Source organism: Siniperca chuatsi, linkage group LG10, assembly GCF_020085105.1.
Source record: "Siniperca chuatsi isolate FFG_IHB_CAS linkage group LG10, ASM2008510v1, whole genome shotgun sequence".
Lineage (NCBI taxonomy): Eukaryota > Metazoa > Chordata > Actinopteri > Centrarchiformes > Sinipercidae > Siniperca > Siniperca chuatsi.
Genome location: NC_058051.1, coordinates 10,080,445 through 10,099,374, shown reverse-complemented (window position 1 = coordinate 10,099,374; position 18,930 = coordinate 10,080,445). Strand labels below are relative to the sequence as shown.

The 18,930-nt window shown below is 41.6% G+C and overlaps 2 protein-coding genes across 6 annotated transcripts in view; both read left to right on the top strand.

The window, feature by feature from the left end:
- The first annotated feature begins 1,680 nt into the window (after positions 1-1,680).
- LOC122882995 lies at positions 1,681-3,174 on the top strand. Its single transcript, XM_044211010.1, has 2 exons — positions 1,681-2,545; positions 2,714-3,174. Exons 1-2 carry the CDS (start codon positions 2,135-2,137, stop codon positions 3,104-3,106), a joined length of 804 nt encoding a protein of 267 aa, XP_044066945.1. The 5' UTR covers positions 1,681-2,134; the 3' UTR covers positions 3,107-3,174.
- A 12,298-nt stretch (positions 3,175-15,472) lies between these two features.
- The window catches only part of bsna (bassoon presynaptic cytomatrix protein a), a 307,151-nt gene continuing 303,693 nt past the window's right edge, over positions 15,473-18,930 (top strand). For 3 of the 5 annotated variants that reach the window (XM_044210630.1, XM_044210627.1, XM_044210628.1), the window contains exon 1: positions 15,474-15,881. In XM_044210630.1, the coding sequence (XP_044066565.1) occupies positions 15,694-15,881 (188 nt within the window). In that variant the 5' untranslated portion in view covers positions 15,474-15,693. Of the gene's footprint in view, positions 15,882-18,930 lie in introns of all 5 variants that reach the window. The other 2 variants (XM_044210625.1, XM_044210626.1) reach the window with 1 other exon arrangement.

The following is an 18,930-nucleotide window of genomic DNA, read 5'->3' as shown; positions in this document are numbered from 1 at the left end:
ATCGGAGACACATCGTTTGGCTGACAAATCTGCAGCGATCACATAATGCTGACATGTCTACATGCCCCAGAATGTCTTCAGCATCTTTTTGACCACTCAATGATGAACCAAATCAGGCCCTTCCCAGTGTTACAGTGCTAGTCATAATAAAGTGGCCACTTACTTAGTGCAGTCCAGACTGAGTAGTCGAGCAAGCAGTTATTAATAATGGTCATTAGGTGCAGATGGTGTGCTTACCGTAAATATGAAATACATTCTGTGACATAACTTATTTCTGTGTTCTGTTGCATAGCAGATGACGGAAACATACCAACATCTGCTTAAAATTGTTGGACTACTTGATTATAGTGCATACCACTTATAAATTCTGAGAAATATTTCATTGGGGCATACCAAGATACCATAGTTTTATGTGGCATATCCAGACCTCTTAAAATAATCTTCATATGTTAAACCATTGGTGTCAGATTGTTACTCTTCCTCACTCTATGATCTGGTATTAAGTAAGTACATTCTTTGTATCTCCCCCACATGCACTGTGTGTGGATGAGATATTTTTTAACCAGATACAATAAAATAATAAAAGCAGGACAAGGCTAAGATGAGTCTAAGAATCATCTTAGACACACATCCAGGTTGGAAATTAACACCTGCCACTACACAAAATCACCCACATTTGGCTGTTGGTGGGTGCGAATTTGCTCAACCTACCAGCCACGGTGGCGGGTAAATAAAAGTAGTGTAACAGAGCGATTTGTGACATTCCACAATGCAGATTGAATTGCGAGTCTGAATGTTTCACTCGGATAATTTAACAAGGTGACATAGAAAAACAATGTGGTGTTTCATCGCAAGGGTTCACATTTAAGGTGTGTTGACTCACACCTGAGTAACATGCAACAAAACATTCCACCTTACCCTAACACTTGAGCGGCAGTCTATAGCTAATGTTAACTAGTAAAGATGAAAAGGCAGCAGAACATCATTTCATTCATCATTCACTCTTCTGACGGTTTCTTTATTTGTGATGCATTTGCAAAGAAACATTACGAAGCCAGCCTGTAAGTAAATAAAATAATTCAAAACACAAACTACTTGTGTTCATTCGCCTATAAGTTATTGGTTAATGCTACACTAACTGCAACCTACTATATCCATGGTATCGCCTAATACAACTTAGCCAGTGGCAGGCGGACAGAAAAGTTCATTTCCAACCCTGCTTACATCTAAGATTTGATAAACAAGTGAATAACATCAGGGCTCAACACACATCATTTGTAGTCACCTTATATTTTGAGTAATTAAGATACTATGCAATTATACGTCAGCTTAATAATGAAAATGTGACATAAAATGATGTTTAAAAGCTTTATTATGAAAACCAAACAAAATTCATTGTAGTTTGTTTTATTTGATACTTTACATAATTTGAATCTTAAGTTAATGTGACCACCCTCAATTCCTTGTATACAAAATACCAGCATTCGTTTGTGATATTGACAAGTTAGTCAAACTTTTCACCCCCCAGTCAAACACCTTTATTTGCTTCGCCGTCATCTCTAAAACAGATGCCTGTGCACACATGAGTAAATTCACCAATACACGTGCAGTGTTGTCTGGTTCAAGTTCCAACTATAACAGCAATATTTCACTAATGCAACAAATATTTTTAAACTATTCATTTTAGGGTGCATGTTTTGCTGTGTACTGTCCCTATTTTTTATATGTTAAAAAGTGGTTGCAACTAGGGATGTGTTACGAACAGAGAGGCAGGAGACAGCGATAGGGAGAAAGACGTAGGTTTATTAGGATTATTGCCAGAACAGACAGGTGAGCAGGTATGGAGATGGGGATGTCCGTTGGAGTGAAGACTTGCTGGCGTGAAGATCGCTGGAGAGGGAGATTGCTGGAGAGGGAGACTGGCGGCGGGACAGCTGGACCGGGAGCTGGCGGCAGAACAGCCGGACAGGAAGCCAGCAACGGGACAGCAGGACAGGAAGCCGGTGACGGGAAGATTGGTAGCTGAGCGGGCTAGAACAGTGGTGTCCGGGAGCCTGCCACTCCAGCAGAGAAGGAGGGTACTGCTGCTGCTGCGATCCAGCCTATGGTTCAGCGGTGTTCTGCGACTTAGCTGATGGTTCCCTGGCGTGCTGCGACCCAGCAGACAGCTCCACGGCGTGCTGTGATCCAGCCGGGAAAGGAGGCAACTGCAATCCAGCGGCGACAAGATTTTGGTGCCGCTATGATCCAGCTTGGAAAGGAGGCGACTGCGATCCAGCAGGGAGTCCAGAGGGCTGCTGCGATCCAGCCGGGAATGGAGGCGACTGCGATCCAGCTGCGACTGCGATCCAGCTGCGGTCCGGCAGAGAGTCCGGGAACGGAGAGCTACTGCAGTCCGGCAGAGAGTCCGGGAACGGAGAGCTGCTGCGATCCGGCAGGGAGTGATGATCACCGCGATGCTGGAACTGGAGGCCGCAGCGGAGCAGGCGAGCAGCAGGGCGGCGGTACAGGCGAGCAGCTGGGCAGTGGGGCAGGCGAGTCGCTGGTTAGTAGGCTGATGCCTGGCAGGTCGAGGTGTAGGCTGATGACTGGCAGATTGATGATGTCAAGGCTCCTCAAACTTACTCAGCTAAGTACCTTTTGCTAGTGTGTTTTTTTTTTTTTGTTTTTTTTTTTGCCGTGTTTGATCCGTTTTTTTCTGCTCTGCCTGAAGGATTATCCTGTGCTGGTGATCACAGCTCCTGTCGTTGCCTGGATTCCTGTCAGCCTGTCTGTCTGCCTCTCCAGCCACCTTCACCTAGCCTGTCTTCAACAGTTCAACCTTGCCCACCACTCCCCCATGGAGCCAGACCCTCTTCATCTTACCTGCTCCATGATCTTGGTTCCGTTGATGGTCAGTCTCCACACACCACCATCAGCGCTGCACCACGACCAGCTAGATCCACGTGGTACCTCCTCATCCTGCCTCACGGACCAAGCCTGCCTGTCCAGAACCACGGGGAGGCTAAACCCAGTCAGCGGGGGTGACCGCAGCGCCAGTCTCCTAGTTGGAACCACTGCTACTCTCCCGGGGGTACCAAGGGTGATGCCGAAGGCTTCACTCTGAACTACTACACCCCTTCCCACTATTCCTGCCACATATAAATAAAGTGTGAATTAGGTTATAAAAGACTATTTGTGTGTTCTGCATTTGTGGGTTCGAAGATTGTACATACGACAGTGACAGGATGGGAATGGATAGATTTTATTGATACCAATGCCATTATCACTTCTGCTTATTGGTCTGATTCTTTATCAATTCCGCTATTGATTCCTGAATAATTTTGCATGTGGAAAAAAAGTAGACCTACACTGGTTTTCAGCGTCAATGCAACTGTTTTATTATCTCTGAGTCTGGCACAATGCAAATACCACCTAGAATTTTTTTAGTAGAATTGTAATTGTAGTGTTAATATTAAATTAATAATAATTGGAATGACAGCTATAGGAAAAATAGTCAGTATTAGTAACAGAGCCAATAACAACAACTGTAGTAGCAGTTGTCGAGCAGGAACACAGGGGCAGCAGGTGGCCCACAACCACAGATCCAGACTCTGCAGCTCCGGAGGCAGAAATACCTGCTGAAAGCGACAGAAGGCGAGAGGAAAGAGACGAGAAAAGCACAAAACTACAGGAGAGAGAAGATGTTGAGTAAGTAACATGCAGTAATGGGATAAAAATGCATACAGATGGAGAGGAGGAGAGATGAAAGATCATGGGAAGTCTCCCAGCAGTCAAGGCCTATAGCAGTGTAACTAAGGGACGGTTCAGGACTCACCCATGTCTTAAGCCTACTTTTATATATGGAGATGGTGTCTGCCTCCCGAACCCAAACTGGGACCTGATTCCACAAGAGAGGAGCTTGAAAACTGAAGGCTCTGGCTCCCATTCTACTTTTGGACACTCTAGGAACCACAAGTAATCCTGCAATCTGGGAGCGCAGTGTTCTAGTGGGGTAGTACGGTATTATGAGCTATTTAAGATATGATTGTGCCTGACCATTAAGAGCTTTGTAGGTGAGAAGGATTTTAAATTCTATTCTGGATTTTACAGGGAGCTAGTGCAAAGAAGCTAATATGGGAGAAATATGATCTCTTTTCCTAGTTCTTGTCAGAACACGTGCCGCAGCATTCTGGATCCACTGGAGAGTCTTAAAGTTCAGGCAGACTGATAATAAGGAATTGCAATAGTCCAGCCTAGAAGTAACAAATTCATGAACTAGTTTTTCGGCATCATTTTGAGACTGGATGTGCCTGATTTTTGCACTGTTACGTAGGTGAAAGAAGTCAGTCCTTGAAGTTTGCTTCATGTGGGAGTTAAAGGATAAATCCTGATCAAAGATAACTCAGAGGTATCCAGTAAAATAAGTACTAACTAAAGGTAAAACTTCTAGCCTAGTCTAAGGACAAGTGCATTAAATTGCAGCCTAGTTGGAATGGAGTGTAAGAGACAGGTTGATGGCTTGGATTAATTAATCGTCGAAAGTTAGTTGAAGAAGGTCTATAGGAGCAAAGCAGTCAAAATATATATATCAGGTTTTACAGTTGTTGCTAAGGTCCCTGTGTTTGAAGATAAATCGGTACTGGCTGAGGGTAGGACATGATGATTTTTTTCCCTAATAGTTAAAATTTTATTAAAGAAGCTCATGAAGTCGTTAGTACTGAGGGCTATAGGCTGTAAAGCTGTGATTCTCTGTCAGCCTGGCTACAGTGATGAAAAGAAACCTTTTTTATTTTCCTCTATTAATGATGAGTAGTAGGCTGCTCTGGCTTTACGGAGGGCTTTCCTATATATTTAAAGACCAGGTTGTTGGAACGCCATTTCCTTTCAAGCTTTCGAGATGTTTGCTTTAATTTGCGGGTTTGGGGCTCATAACATGGAGCTAACCTTCTTTGTTTTATTATCTTCTTTTTTAGAGAGGTGAGAGAATCGAGTGTCGTTTGCAGTGAGCCTGCAGCGCTATCAACAAGATGGTCAGTTTGGGAGGGGCTGAAATTAGCATAGGAGTCCTCTGTTATATTGAGACATAGCACCAATTTAAATGCAGATTGGATCGCTTCCATAAATTTAGCTACACCAATATCAGACAGACATCTAGAGTAGAAGTTTTTAATGAAGTTTTAATGAAGGATTCTGAATATTATAAAGAGTACGGTCTAGACCTGCTCTATAGGAAAAGCGCAATGAGATAACTTCTGTTATGAATTGGCACTATATAAATATAACTGAATTGAATTGAATTGTAGAAAGACTATTAAATGTTCAATTTCAATGCCATATACCAGAACAAGTTTGAGGGTGTGGTTAAAACAGTGAGTGGGTTTATGTAAACTCTGACAAAAGCCAATCAAATCTAATAATGAGATAAACGCAGTACTAAGGCTACCATTTTTAACGGCCACATGAATATTGAAATCACCTACAATAATTACTTTATCTGTTTTAAGGACTAAACTCTGAGAATTCAGATAAAAATTCAGAATACGGACCAGGAGCGTGGTAAACGATAACAAATATAATTGGCTGTCGTTTTTCTAAGTTGGGTGTGAAAGACTAGGAACAAGGCTTTCGAATGAGTTATAATTTAGTTTAGGGTTTGGTTTAGGGTTGATTAATAGGCTTGAGTCTAACATGGCTGCAACTCCACCTGCCTCGAGGAATGTGAGTATTAATATGACTGGGCAGAGTGACTTTTATTAATTTAAGTGGTCGTGGGGCAGACAACGTCAGTAAGGAGTTTTGGGTGGATAAGTGCTCTGGAAGCGCAGAGAAGCGTGTAGGACTGCAACTCATGGTTTTGGTCCACTAACAAACTCAGCCAGATTTCTAGAGAGCTGCTCCATCCAAAGTGGGATAAATGCCGTCTCTCCTAATCAGACCAGGTCTTCCCCAGAAAGTCGACCAATTATCTACAAAGCCCACATCGTTTGCTGGACACCACCTCGACAGCCAGCGGCGGAATGAAGACATGCGGCTAAATATGTCATCGCTGGTCAGGTTTGGCAGGGGCCCAGAGAAAACTACGGAGTCCGACATTGTCTTTGCATATGTACACACCGACTCAACTTTAGTGACTACCGATTGGCGTAATAGGGAGTTGTTACCGCCGACGTGAATAACAATCTTACTGTACTTACATTTATCATTAGCCGACATTTTTAAATAGGATTAAACGTCGCCCGCTCTGGCCCCAGGAATACATTTGACTATGGTCGATGGTGTCACTAACTTCACATTTCTCAAAATGGAGCTGCCAGTAATCAGAGTTGGTTTCTCAGCATGTGTGTCGCAGAGTGGGGAGAACTTGTTGGAAACATTAACAGGTTGGTGGTGGGTTTCTGCTTAGGGCTATGCTTCCTTCAGACAGTCACCTAGCCTCCCCCGTTTCAGGGACGGCTAACAGGAGCTACCTCTGGTCAGTCCTCATTGGCTACTGGGGGCTGGCTAACTACAGCAGCTAATGATTGAGTTCCCACGGTGCAGAACTGTGTTTCCAATTCACTAAGCCTCACCTCCAATGCTACAAAAATAGCTACATTTATTACATGTACCATTATCACTAAAGCAGGTTGAGGAATAAACGTTTGACACACCAAGCAGGAGAGAGCAGGAGAGAACAGGAGAGTGAGAGGGAGGGAGAGAAGCCATTGCCAGCTGCTAAGCTAAAGAACGGTAGCTCGCAAAACTGAATAGCGTGTAAACTGTGGGATTAGCAAGAAAGTCATTAAAAGAAGGAGAGTGCTTGAGCAGAACTAGTGTACATTTAAATGTATAGCAGATAATTAGTCACTATAAAAAAGAATCGAACAAAATTAACTGTGATGAGCTAGAGCAGCAAAAATACGTTACTAGTAACACACAAACACTGGTGAACAGAAATGAGACAATACGCTTACAGCAGCACGTCAGCACGTCAAAGATACATACTGACACACACACACACACACATACACACACACACACACACAACTACTACTACTACTACCATGACTACTGCAGTCTTTACAACTACTACTACTACTACTACTACTACAACAATCTTTACTACTTTCAGCACTGTTTTGCAAAATCATCTTTCAGCATTCCCACACATTTTCTGCAGGAAATACTGTTATTCTAGTTTTACTTCTTATTCTTCTGTATGTTTTTGCAACATTTCAACTTTCAGCTACAGAACCCATTCAACTATCAAAATGTTCAGCTCTTTATGGACAAGTGCATTAAATTGTATTCGACTTTTTTCTACCTTTCCTACTTTTTAAAATATTAAGCTTTTTTAAACAATTTTTTATAATGTAATGGAGCAATCCTCAAATCCTTTCAAACATACTCAAACATACTAACTTTGAAATGTAACTAGTTCTGCATACTTTCAGCTGCAGACGTCATTTAAACTTTAAACTGGTCACAAGACTTAACTATTAAACTTGTATTCAAGTTTTTCATATCTTTTACAGTTTTTAAATTATCACAGTTTTAGTTTTTGTGCTTTTTTCAGTCCTTTTTTGAGTTCATAATAGGTGTGTATTGGGTGAGCTAGAGTGGATGACATCATCGCTAGAGTTGTAAAATCTTAAAAAATTTTGTTCAGCCTTCTCTCATGCCGACAGTTTTGACTATTCATACATAATTTATACATCAATTCTTAGACAAACTTGTCCTAGTTCAGATGATGTAACTAATTAAGCCATAGGGCATACAGTTTTTTAATTATATACCTCAAAGCACCAAGAGAATCCTTCAACTGTCTCATTCACTGTTATGTTATTTTACCTCTCACAGTCTCAGACAAAAACACACATGTGCTGACTTTTGTAATTGTGATTTCTCAGTTATTTTTTAACTTTATCCACACAAATTTTACATTTAAATGTTCATCAATGCCTTCCGGTGCTGATGGTGAGGTCGTTTCACCAATATAACCTACAGTGTAAGCTTTATTGTGTCTTCTTTGAAGGGAAGTTTTACAGGGCTCTCTCTGTCTCTGAGCACTTTCAGACTACACAAATACAGTTACACACAGGTGTTGTTGATTGGCTGATTACACATCAAGGAGTTTGTTCCTCTGTTCTGAATGGTGGATAAAAAGCTTGAGCTATTTTTGGCAATGCGTTACTTGCACAATCATTTCTGGGTTCTGCTTATTACTGCTTGACTGTTTCCGGTTCAACAATGGCGACGTTCTACACCCACTGTTTACAAGGGCTGCCAAGATTAACATCACAAATGGTCATCGGATTTGCCATACCACTAAAGCACCTACAAGCAAATTAGACAAAGGATTTAAATTATATGCTGCATCATATATACACAACTACGAAGGTAAGAAGAAAACAACTTTTAACTGACTACCTAGCTAATTCTAATGCTTGCGTCAGCTCTAGTTGTAAGTTACATTACAAGTTCGCTAACTTAACAGTCTCTAACTTATCTGTCTAACATTAGGTAACGCTACATGCTTTATCTGGTTCTAATTCTCTACAACTTTTATAACACGTTTTCTTAACGTGTTATATCAGCCTTAGCTATTGTTAGCGTTTTGTGTTAGTTAACGTTATTCTTGTTATTAGCCACTGTTATGCCTAATGTTACTTGCTACATGTAAAGTGTCATGGATGTGTAAGATGTGTTGACGTAATACATATAATGCTAACGAGACTTTGTTATTTTGTTCAGTGTCCAATAAAGACAGACTGACAAGACAGATCGGCGATCAGAGTGAAGCACCACACAGTATAAGTGTAGGCAGGAAGTTGTGTAACTGTTCATCCATGTTCAGTGGGATTAAGTTAAGCATTAGCTAAGTTTATTCATAAAGGCCCATCATTTGTTACAATTAATAAGGATGAGATGAAACGTGTGTGTTTTGGTGATCAGAAACACATTTACATTGAGTGAACACTGTTAATATATACCATCTAGGCAATATAGTTAATAAGGAAGGTTACGTTTGTTAAAGTAGGGACACAAGGTAACTAAGCATTCAGGAAGGTAGGCTTCTTCTAGGAGCATGGTTCAGTGACAATAAGACACTGTTCAACTCATAATAACCTATTGGCTCTTTTCCATGAAGCAGAGGTTATATTTCTAATTAGTATGTTTTTATTCTTTCTTCTTAGATTAAGCTTCACAATTCATCACCAGTGGGGTTGACACTCAACCACTGTTCCTGTGTGTCTCTTTGCAATCACACAGTTGTGGTAGTTTAAGGTTTTTCATCCTGTTTTATTTTGTAGTATTAGCCTTCCCTCGTGTGTCTTGTGGTTTTACTTCCTGTCTTTGTTTGCTTTCCCTCCAGTTTTGATTGTTGGCTCTTCTTTGATTGTTTGCACCTGTGTCTCATTGTCTCACCTCCCCTAGGGTATTTAGTCCGGGTCTCTGGCTGAACACTTGTTCAGTGTTGGGCAATTGTTGTTACTACATGGTGTTGGGCCTGCCTTGAGTGATTCCTGCCTTGAGTGATTCCTGCCTTGAGTGATTCCTGCCTTGAGTGATTCCTGCCTTGAGTGATTCCTGCCTTGAGTGATTCCTGCCTTGAGTGATTCCTGCCTTGAGTGATTCCTGCCTTGAGTGATTCCTGACTTGAGTGATTCCTGACTTGAGTTTTGTTCCTGTCTAGTGAGTGTTCCTGACCTTTGTGTGTGTCGCCATTTGGTGCACCTTTTGTTATACCTGGTTCCAGTGCCCAGTTCCTTGGCATTTTTATAGTGAATTCTGTTTTGAATTCTTTATCTCCCATGGACCTTGGTTGGATTCTGGATTTTTTGTAATTTGCCTGCTCCCTAGTGAACTGTTTTGCCACCTTGGACTCACTTCCCTGCTTCCACCACTGCCAGCCGATAACCTTTCTGCCTTTTGCCTGTTTGTTTACCTGTCTGCCTGTAAACCACATTAGCCTAAAACACTGTAGCCATCCGGCTACTTCACCCTGATACCCTGGTCATCTGTTTTTGGGTCCTCATGCCACTGCACAGCATATACCAACACAGTGGCATTGCTGTGCCAAACAGCACATGATAAACAGCTCAACATGCCAGTTGTGCCCCCTGTACATAGCTGTACAGAATCTGAACAGCAGTGGCTCAAGCCACTAGCAATGGTAATTTAAATGGGATTAAAGTTTTTTTTTTTTTTTTTTTTTTTTATTGGTCTGTGTTTTGATTTAAAGTGACTCCATCAACAATAAATGTGTTCTCTGTTAGGGTGTGAAGCCAAGACCCATCAGATGAAACTAACCAGTTAGCTAAACTTTAAGCATGCCTTAAGGACATAAAAACCTGGATGACCTGCAATTTTCTGATGTTAAACTAGACTAGCCTAGACAAAACTGAAGTTATTGTACTTGGCCCCAAATACCTCTGAGACACATCCAAAGATATAATTGCTCTAGATGGCATTGCCCTGGCCTCCAGCAGTGTTGGAACTAATTCACCAAACTAATTCAAGCAGCACCGTAAGGAACCTCTGAGTTATCTTTGATCAGGATTTATCCTTTAACTCCCACATGAAGCAAACTTCAAGGACTGCCTGCTTTCACCTACGTGCAAAAATCAGGCACATCCTGTCTCAAAATGATGCCAAAAAACTCATCCATGCATTTGTTACTTCTAGGCTGGACTATTGCAATTCCTTATTATCATTCTGCCCGAATAAGTCCCTTAAGACTCTCCAGTTGATCCAGAATGCTGCAGCACGTGTACTGACAAGAACTAGGAAATGAGATCATATTTCTACAATTTTAGCTTCTCTGCATTAGCTCCCTGTAAAATCCAGAATAGATCCTTAGATATCCTTCCCCTCACCTACAAAGCTCTAAATGGTTAGGCACCATCATAGCTCATAATATCTTACTACCCCACTAGAACACTACACTCCCATAATGCAGGGTAACTTGTGGTTCCTAGAGTGTCCAAAAGTAGAATGGGAGCCAGAGCCTTCAGTTTTCAAGCTCCTCTCCTGTGGAATCAGGCCCCAGCTTGGGTTCGGGAGGCAGACACCATCTCCACATTTAAGACTTTCCTCTTTGATAAAGCATATAGTTAGGGCTGGATTGGGTGAGTCCTGAACCATCCCTTAGTTATGCTGCTTTAGGCCTAGACTGTGAGGATACTTCCCATTATGCACCTCTTTCCTCTCTCCTCCTCTCCCTCTTCATCTGTATGCATTTTTATCCCATTACTGCATGTTACTTACTCGACATCTTCTCTCCAGTAGTTTTGTGCTTTCTCGTCTCTCTCCTCTCTCCTTCTGTCGCTTTCAACTGCTACTACAGTTGTTGTTATTGGCTTTCTTACTATTATTGTCATTATAATTCCTATGCCTAACATTCCTATTATTATTATTATTATTATTATTATTATTACTTAATTAAAATTAATATTTCCACTACCATTACATTATTACTATTTTAAAATTCTAGGTGGAATTTGCATTGTGTTTCCCTCAGAATATACATGGATCCAGAAGCTCAAAGAGCAGTCCGAGAAAAAGCTGACCATTTTTTTTCTATGCATACATGCCAAAATACCTGTCTTTGAAGAATTAACAATGAAATATGAGCAAAACCCAGATCCTTAACCCGTTGTCCATGGAATGACTTCTTAGGAAGTTTTATAATGCTGCTCAAATGTTTGTAGTCCATATACTGCAGATCACTGCAAAACCTTTAAGTTGTTTACATAATGTTAAGTGTTCATATACAGTAAGGGAAAAGTAGAGGCCTTTTGAAATGATTAAATGTACCTTTATCAGCTGCCACAGCGGTTAGATTGCTGTTATTCCCGTTATAGATTTAGTCTTCTGCTGTTAAGGATAACAACAGGTCTGGTGATGTTCTATAATTTTGTGTCCAGTTGCCTAGTTCTTGTAGAAAAAGAAAATATAATATATATATATATATATATATATATATATATATATATATATATATATATTTGTGACCAATTATAAAGATTTACATCAGGGACAGGGACTCAATTTACTTACATTTTATATTTTACAACAACGAAATCATTCTTATATATGTACACTTTCATAAAGATGCTACAGACTGTAGCAGATTAGCTTGCTGACATTGTGCCAACTTTTGGAATACCCTGGATAAATTATAGTCAAGGGAGTATCCTGATACATTTGTGAAATACACCAACAAACTAACACAATGTATAAATTATTTTGACAACAATTTCAAATATCATGAGAAATTAATATGACAACCATAGTTGCTTCACTGTATTATCAAATCCATTAAAACAAAATATTACAGCTACTTCTTAGCTGTTACACACATATTAGATATATAGATGTAATTTACAATACAGTGATCATGTTCTACATATTTTTTTTTTACCAAAGTTCCAGTGGCAGAAGTACAGTTGTGCTCCTGTGCCCCAAAAAGATACATTTGGTCATCTTTCATTCATTCAGAGAAAAGAGTGTTTTAGATGATGCAGAGCAGTGGGTCCCCAGGACCAGGGTTGAGAGACTGTTCTAGTCCATCTAGTTTCACTTAACCCATATGATCTGATAATTTTACAGCATACATGCTACTGCAAACAGTTGGTTGATGTTGTAGGCATGTGACAGGAGGATGACACCATCAAAAATGTTGTTCTGTTTTATCCTCCTAATGACAAGCTCCACGTGCACCCTCAGTCTGGCTATGGCCTGTGTCTCCCTAACCTGGTGTACTGGCATCTGCTTCTGCTTAGACAGAAAAGGTGGGCAGTACACCTTGCATTTACAACAGTCGCTGATTAGGAAGCCCTTATCTACCATTACTGCCATGTCTTTCGTCAATTTCTCAGCTATTCCTGATGTTTGAAGATCTCCATACAGATCAGAGACGAATGTAACTGCACCATGTGGGGCTATGTCAACCAGGGCAGTGGGATTTGTTTGTAGAAAACTTGAGGGGGAGGGTGGTGTCTGACACCTCAGTTCTGTACAATCTAGGATAACCTGGGTGTCTGGGAAATCTCTGAATGCCTCAGGGAGGTAAGCTTGCACTTCTGCAGGTGTAAGCCAAATGCATTGTGACCCAAGTGTAGTGGCTAGAAAATGTGTCCATGTTGCAATAATGCGGCTCACTGTGGACTGGTGTACGTTAAATCAATGCGCCAGGTCCCTCTCCTTCAAACCAACCTACAAGAAGACGAGGAAAAGAAAGAACTCGTCGATTGGCTGAAGCAGCTGTCTCTGGGAGGGGGAAAAAAAGAAAGAAAGTAAGCCATGGACTAGTAAGGCTGTGCTCTTGTATGCCTAAATGTTTTATAATGGTTATGTGTACCATACCATGGGGAAAACAGTGAGTTACTGTGTACTGTGCTGATGTATTTAAAGGGGAGATGTGAGTCTGTGTGTAAACAACAACACCTGCTATATAACTACCAACAAAGTACACTCAGACCATAGCCTACTGTTGATGGACGTGCTCGTGTGACCACTTCTTCATTTCTCTTGACAGCTGATTTGACTCTTGAGACCCTGACCATTTTATAAAAGACTCAATCAAAACCAAAATGCCATCAAATGGTCATTCACAGAAAACACAGAAAACACATACATCATGTCAATCATTAATTAACATAGTAAATAAAATCGTATGCTAAATGGACTGTACTTATATAGCACCTTTCTAACTACTCAAAGCGCTTTAACTACATACCACATTCACTCATCAGTTGAAAGAAACTAACACACACCGAGGGCACAGCCCTTGGGAGCAATTTGGGGTTCAGTGTCTTGCCCGAGGACACTTCGACCTGTAGGCTGGGAAACTGGGATCGAACCACCAACCTTCCGATTGGTGGACAACCCAATCTACCACTAAGCCACAGTGGCCTAGGCAATATTATTAGGAAACACTCCATAAACTTTCATTGTTATTCGCATGATACCCAATTATATCTATCGATCAAGCCAGATGAAACTAACCAGTTAACTTAACTTCAGGCATGCCTTAAGGACATAAAGACCTGGATGAGTTGCAATTTTCTAATGTTAAACTGTGATAAAAATGAAGTTAATGTACATGGCCCCAAACACATCCGAGACACATTATCTTAAGATATAGTTACTCTAGATGGCATTGCCCTAGCCTCCAGCCTCTGTCAGGTTGATCCAGAATGCTGCAGCACGTGTAAAGGAACAAGGAACAAGGAAGGAAGGAACAAGGAAAAGAGATCATTTTTCTCCAATTTTAGCTTCTCTGCACTGTCTCCCTGTAAAATCCAGAATACAATTTAAAATCCTTCTCCTCACCCACAAAGCTCTTAATGGTCAGGCACCATCATATCTTAAAGATCTCATAATACCTTATTACCCGGCTAGAACACTGCGCTCCCAGGATGCAGGGTTACTTGTGGTTCCTAGAGTCTCCAAAAGTAGAATGGGAGCCAGAGCCTTCAGTTATCAACTCCTCTGTGGAATCAGGTCCCAGTTTGGGTTCGGGAGGCAGACAACATCTCCACATTTAAGAGTAGACTTAAGAATTTCCTCTTTGACAAAGCTTATAGTTAGGGATGGCTCAGGTGAGCCCTGAAGCATCCCTTAGTTATGCTGCTATAGGCCTAGACTGCCGGGAGACTTCCCATGATGCACCACTTTCCTCTCTCCTTCTCTCCCTCTCCATCTGTATGCATTTTATCCCATTACTGCATGTTACTAACTCTACATCTTCGCTCTCCCGTAGTTTGGTGCCTTCTCATTTCTCTCCTCTCTCCTTCTGTCACTTTCAGCAGGTATTTCTGCCTCTGGAGCTGCAGAGACTGGATCTGTGGTTGTGTGTCCCCTTGTGACAACTGCTACTACAGTTGTTACTGGCTCTGTTACTAATACTGACATTATTTCTCCTATAGCTGTCATTCCTATTATTATTAATTTATTAATATTAACACTACAATTACATTTCTACTATTTTAAAAATTCTAGGTGGTATTTGCATTGTGCCTCCCTTTCTCCCACCCCCACCTCCACCCGTTTCCCAAAACCTCTCTCTCTCAAAACCTAACAGGCAGAGGCGGATGGCCGCCCACCATTGAGTGTCTGTCCAAGGTTTCTGCCTCTTAAATTTTCTTGCCACTGTCGCCAAATGTTTGCTCATGATGGGATTTGTTGGGTCTCTGTAAATAATATTATAAAAAGTACGGTCTAGACCTGCTCTATAGGAAAAGTGCAATGAGATAACTTCTGTTGTGAATTGGCGCTATATAAATAAAAAAAACAAACTGTTTTACTGTACCTCACTAGAGCACTTAAAAAGCGGCGTGTTTTCACAGGTTTTACGGCATAAAAAGCGGCGTCCTGAGAGTTTGCACGCCGCTTTTTGTGCGTTTTCTTAACAAAACAAGTTTGAATAGTGACGTAATTTGGCAGTTTAGGCTAGCCATACCCAGAGAGAGCGTGTCCGCGTCTACGGTTCCGCGGCGCGCTCCCGTCATCACGTCAGGAGGCAGCCCACTGGTCCTGAAGCTGACGAGGATGATGATGGCGGTGATGGAGGACCAAGGCTGAGTTCGCTCTTCCAGTTTTCTCTCCCTCTTTTCCATTAATTGTTTTTGATTACATAAAAAAAGACAACGTAGTGACATAAAAGCGCCGATTTGACCTAATACCTTTCACCACCTCCCTCCCGTCTCCTGAGCCGAGACCGATATGGGGAACGAAGCCAGCATGCAGGGCGGTGGGCAGCCCGGTGAGCCGGGAGCCGCCGGGATGATGGGGTCGGTGATGCCCGGAGTACCCGCAACAGGACCGGAGGTAGGGCAGTACATGAAGCCGGTCAACGGAGCCGCCGCCGGTGGAGGGATGGGAGTCGGAGGCCCCGGGATGGGAATGACGAGGTAGGAGCAGCAGTGGTGGAGGTGTTTCGGGTAAATGGGGCTGGGTGAAGTGTTCTGGGTAAACTAGCCTACATCCCAATGTGTGTTTTAACACGGACACGGTTGATGGATAACAAGAGACCAGACGTCGTTTGCTTCAGATTTTACAGGGATGGGATTAACAGGGTGTTACAAAGTGTTTCCCTCTCTCAAAGATTATTTAAGGAGGACATATGAGCATCTGATGGTGTGTTATTTACAGGAGAAGTGATATCCCGTGTCTCGATGCTGAAATTAAAAACCCTAGAGCTGTCCGTGGTGCTGAAATAGCTTATTTGAACTTGCCTTGGTTTCCCAAAATAGGTTTGACATTACATGTTAAGGTGGCTTACAACCACCATGCCCTTGTGCTCTATGTTACTGTTGTCATCAGCGAGCCTCTATGGTTGCTGTTTTGATCTCAGATGTGATTTTATTCCGCGGTGTCATCTGCTGTAATAGTATTTCCTCCTTCCTTCAGCTCGAGTTGTGCTTTAGCGTAGTGTGTTGCATGGGACATGGCTGTGACAGTCGCTGAAAAATATACAATCAAGCCCTTGTTTTTCTCGATTACCAATTGAGAGCTGTAATGTTTAAGCGTGTCATTTATGAAATGTGACCATGGGACGTTTCTGTGGTTTGTGTTGGCGATATGATGCAGTCGGGTGCTTGAAACGCCTTCATACTCTCGCTTGTTTCTGCATGGGCGAGGGGAGGATACTGAATGTGTGTGTTTTGTGCATGTGTGCCTGAGTGTGTGAGTTTGTACGTTAAGGGGCTTACCTGGCTATATAGCCTTATGTTTGATGATGATGTGTGTAGGACTGTTATTATCAGCAACGCCAACATTTCCCTTTAATGACGAAACATGTGACAGACAGATGCTTACTTTCATATCATGCCACACCATACCATGTCAAACCAAACCCAGCCAAATCAAAGATAACCACCTGACATATACATAATATCCCTTTGCATTTCAAACTATATATTTAGACCTGTGTAATAACAGAATCAACAATCCTGATATTTTTTACTCATTACCTCCACACTGATAATTTGAGGATATTTTAAGTTTCACATTTGTTATTATTTTTTAAAAAGCTACCCCTGTGTGGATAATAAATTGAACACATAGAACACTCATCGTTCATTTCATTCAGCTAGAATGATCAGATGACTTTAGAAAGCCATGTCAACAAACTGCAATGCAGCCTTTTAGGTGAGAAAATTACAATATTTAAGCTATATCACAATTACAATAAGCAAAATCCCATTTCTAGTTTCATCTCTCAGTCATACATTGAGTTGATATACTAAACAGTCTATAGAATAACCATACCATGCCATAACATCAACAGCACTATGACATACACAATATGTCATATGCCACTAAATCATGCTAGTCCATAAAGCACCACAACTGCAGCTCCAATCTCTCATTTAGCTTGGCTCAGCTAATGCAGATGCTACACTCTCTTGTCTTTGCCACAATCCAGGAATCCCAATTTACTGTACCACTTCATCTGTAAAACCCTTCTGAAGCCAGGCTACGGTACAAGACCTAATCAGGTTGACGTTTTGTGGAAATAATACCAGACGAGGGCTACAGCTGGTCCACACACAGCAGGGTCTGTGTGTGGGTTATATTCAGGACACATCCCAGGTTTAATTCATGCCTCTGTAGAATAGAAGAGCAGAGCAGTACAGGCCTATCCATCATTATATAACACAGGGACTCAGAGAGCAGATGCCAGCTTCAGCTTGCTTCCGATGAACGACAACAGAGCTGAACATGCTTTGATGCATTATCTCTGCATTACTCTGTTTAGGGGATTTACGGTGATGTCGTCTTCTTTGTTGCTTTTATAAAATGCAGGTTTCTGCACTCCTGGTTTCAGACCTCTAAATCGCTACCCACATTTCAAATTCATTCTGACTAAAAGGCGAAGGTTTTGCAGCATGCAGTGCCTCACATTAAGTATTCATAACGGAGTAATACAAGGCCATGTGAACAGATTGAATCACGTGCAGAGCGTGTTTGCTCGCGCCCACCCTTCTCACTCTCACACACTCCCTCCCTCTTCTGCATTGTTCTGCCTGACTGCCTGCTCCTATCACTCTCTCTCCCGCTCTCTCACTCCCTGTCTCCTCTGCACACTTGCATGCTTTGCTACCTTCTCTCTCTCCATTTTTCTCTCTGTCTCTCTCTATGTCCTTCTGTCTTCCTGTCCTCCTGCACAATTGCATTCTTTATATAGGAGAGAGGATTTTCCTCTACCTCTAAATTAACATACCACTCATTTATCATTTTTTGCTATTTACAGTGATAATGTAAAGCAGTAAGGCAAAGGTATGTTTTTCTTAGTGTCAACAAAACGTAATTGAAAAACCAAAACCAACAATGTGTTAGTCCGTCTCTCAGTACTTTCTGACTGTCCTTCCGTGTCTGTGGCACTCCCAATCCCACTGGTTTTTACTGAACATGTAAATCTTAAAAAATGCACCACAAATAAATAGTTTTAATTAAAAAAGGCTCAGTAACTTTATAGAACAGCTATAAAGTAAGCAAAAGGAGTAAATAGTGCATTTTTTGGGGACCATTTGTTCAGAGAGTCGTTCATGAGTCAGTTTGATAGTGGCGGGTGAACGAAACGATCTTCTCATCACTACAAAGTCTGCTGCAACTATGCCTATGTTTTCTACCTGTTCTCCTTCTGTGTTGCTGCAAAGTTTCAGAGCGACAGAGACACAGAGCGTCCCGTAACCATAGTAACTCATTCTCACTCCTGCATGTGTGCGCATTTTATACAGTCTATGGTGCACATGGTGCAGAAGAGAGGGAGAGACGCTGTGCTGCTGTCAGAGGAGCCGTGGAAAAAATGATCTATATAATAGATTTATGTATATTTCTCATTTTCCCCCTGATGGTCTGAATAACTCACTAGATTTGTCGCTAGTCGCTTTTTAGAAATAAAGTCGCTAGAGGGTCTTAAAAGTCACTAAGTCTAGCGAGAAAGTCACAGAGACT

Excerpts from the sequence above, each read along its gene's own strand:
- LOC122882995 (XM_044211010.1), top strand. The coding sequence starts at position 2,135 with ATGGTTCCCTGGCGTGCTGCGACCCAGCAGACAGCTCCACGGCGTGCT. Across the intron at positions 2,546-2,713 it reads GTGGGGCAGGCGAGTCGCTG|GATTATCCTGTGCTGGTGAT; the intron begins GTTAGTAGGCTG and ends CTCTGCCTGAAG.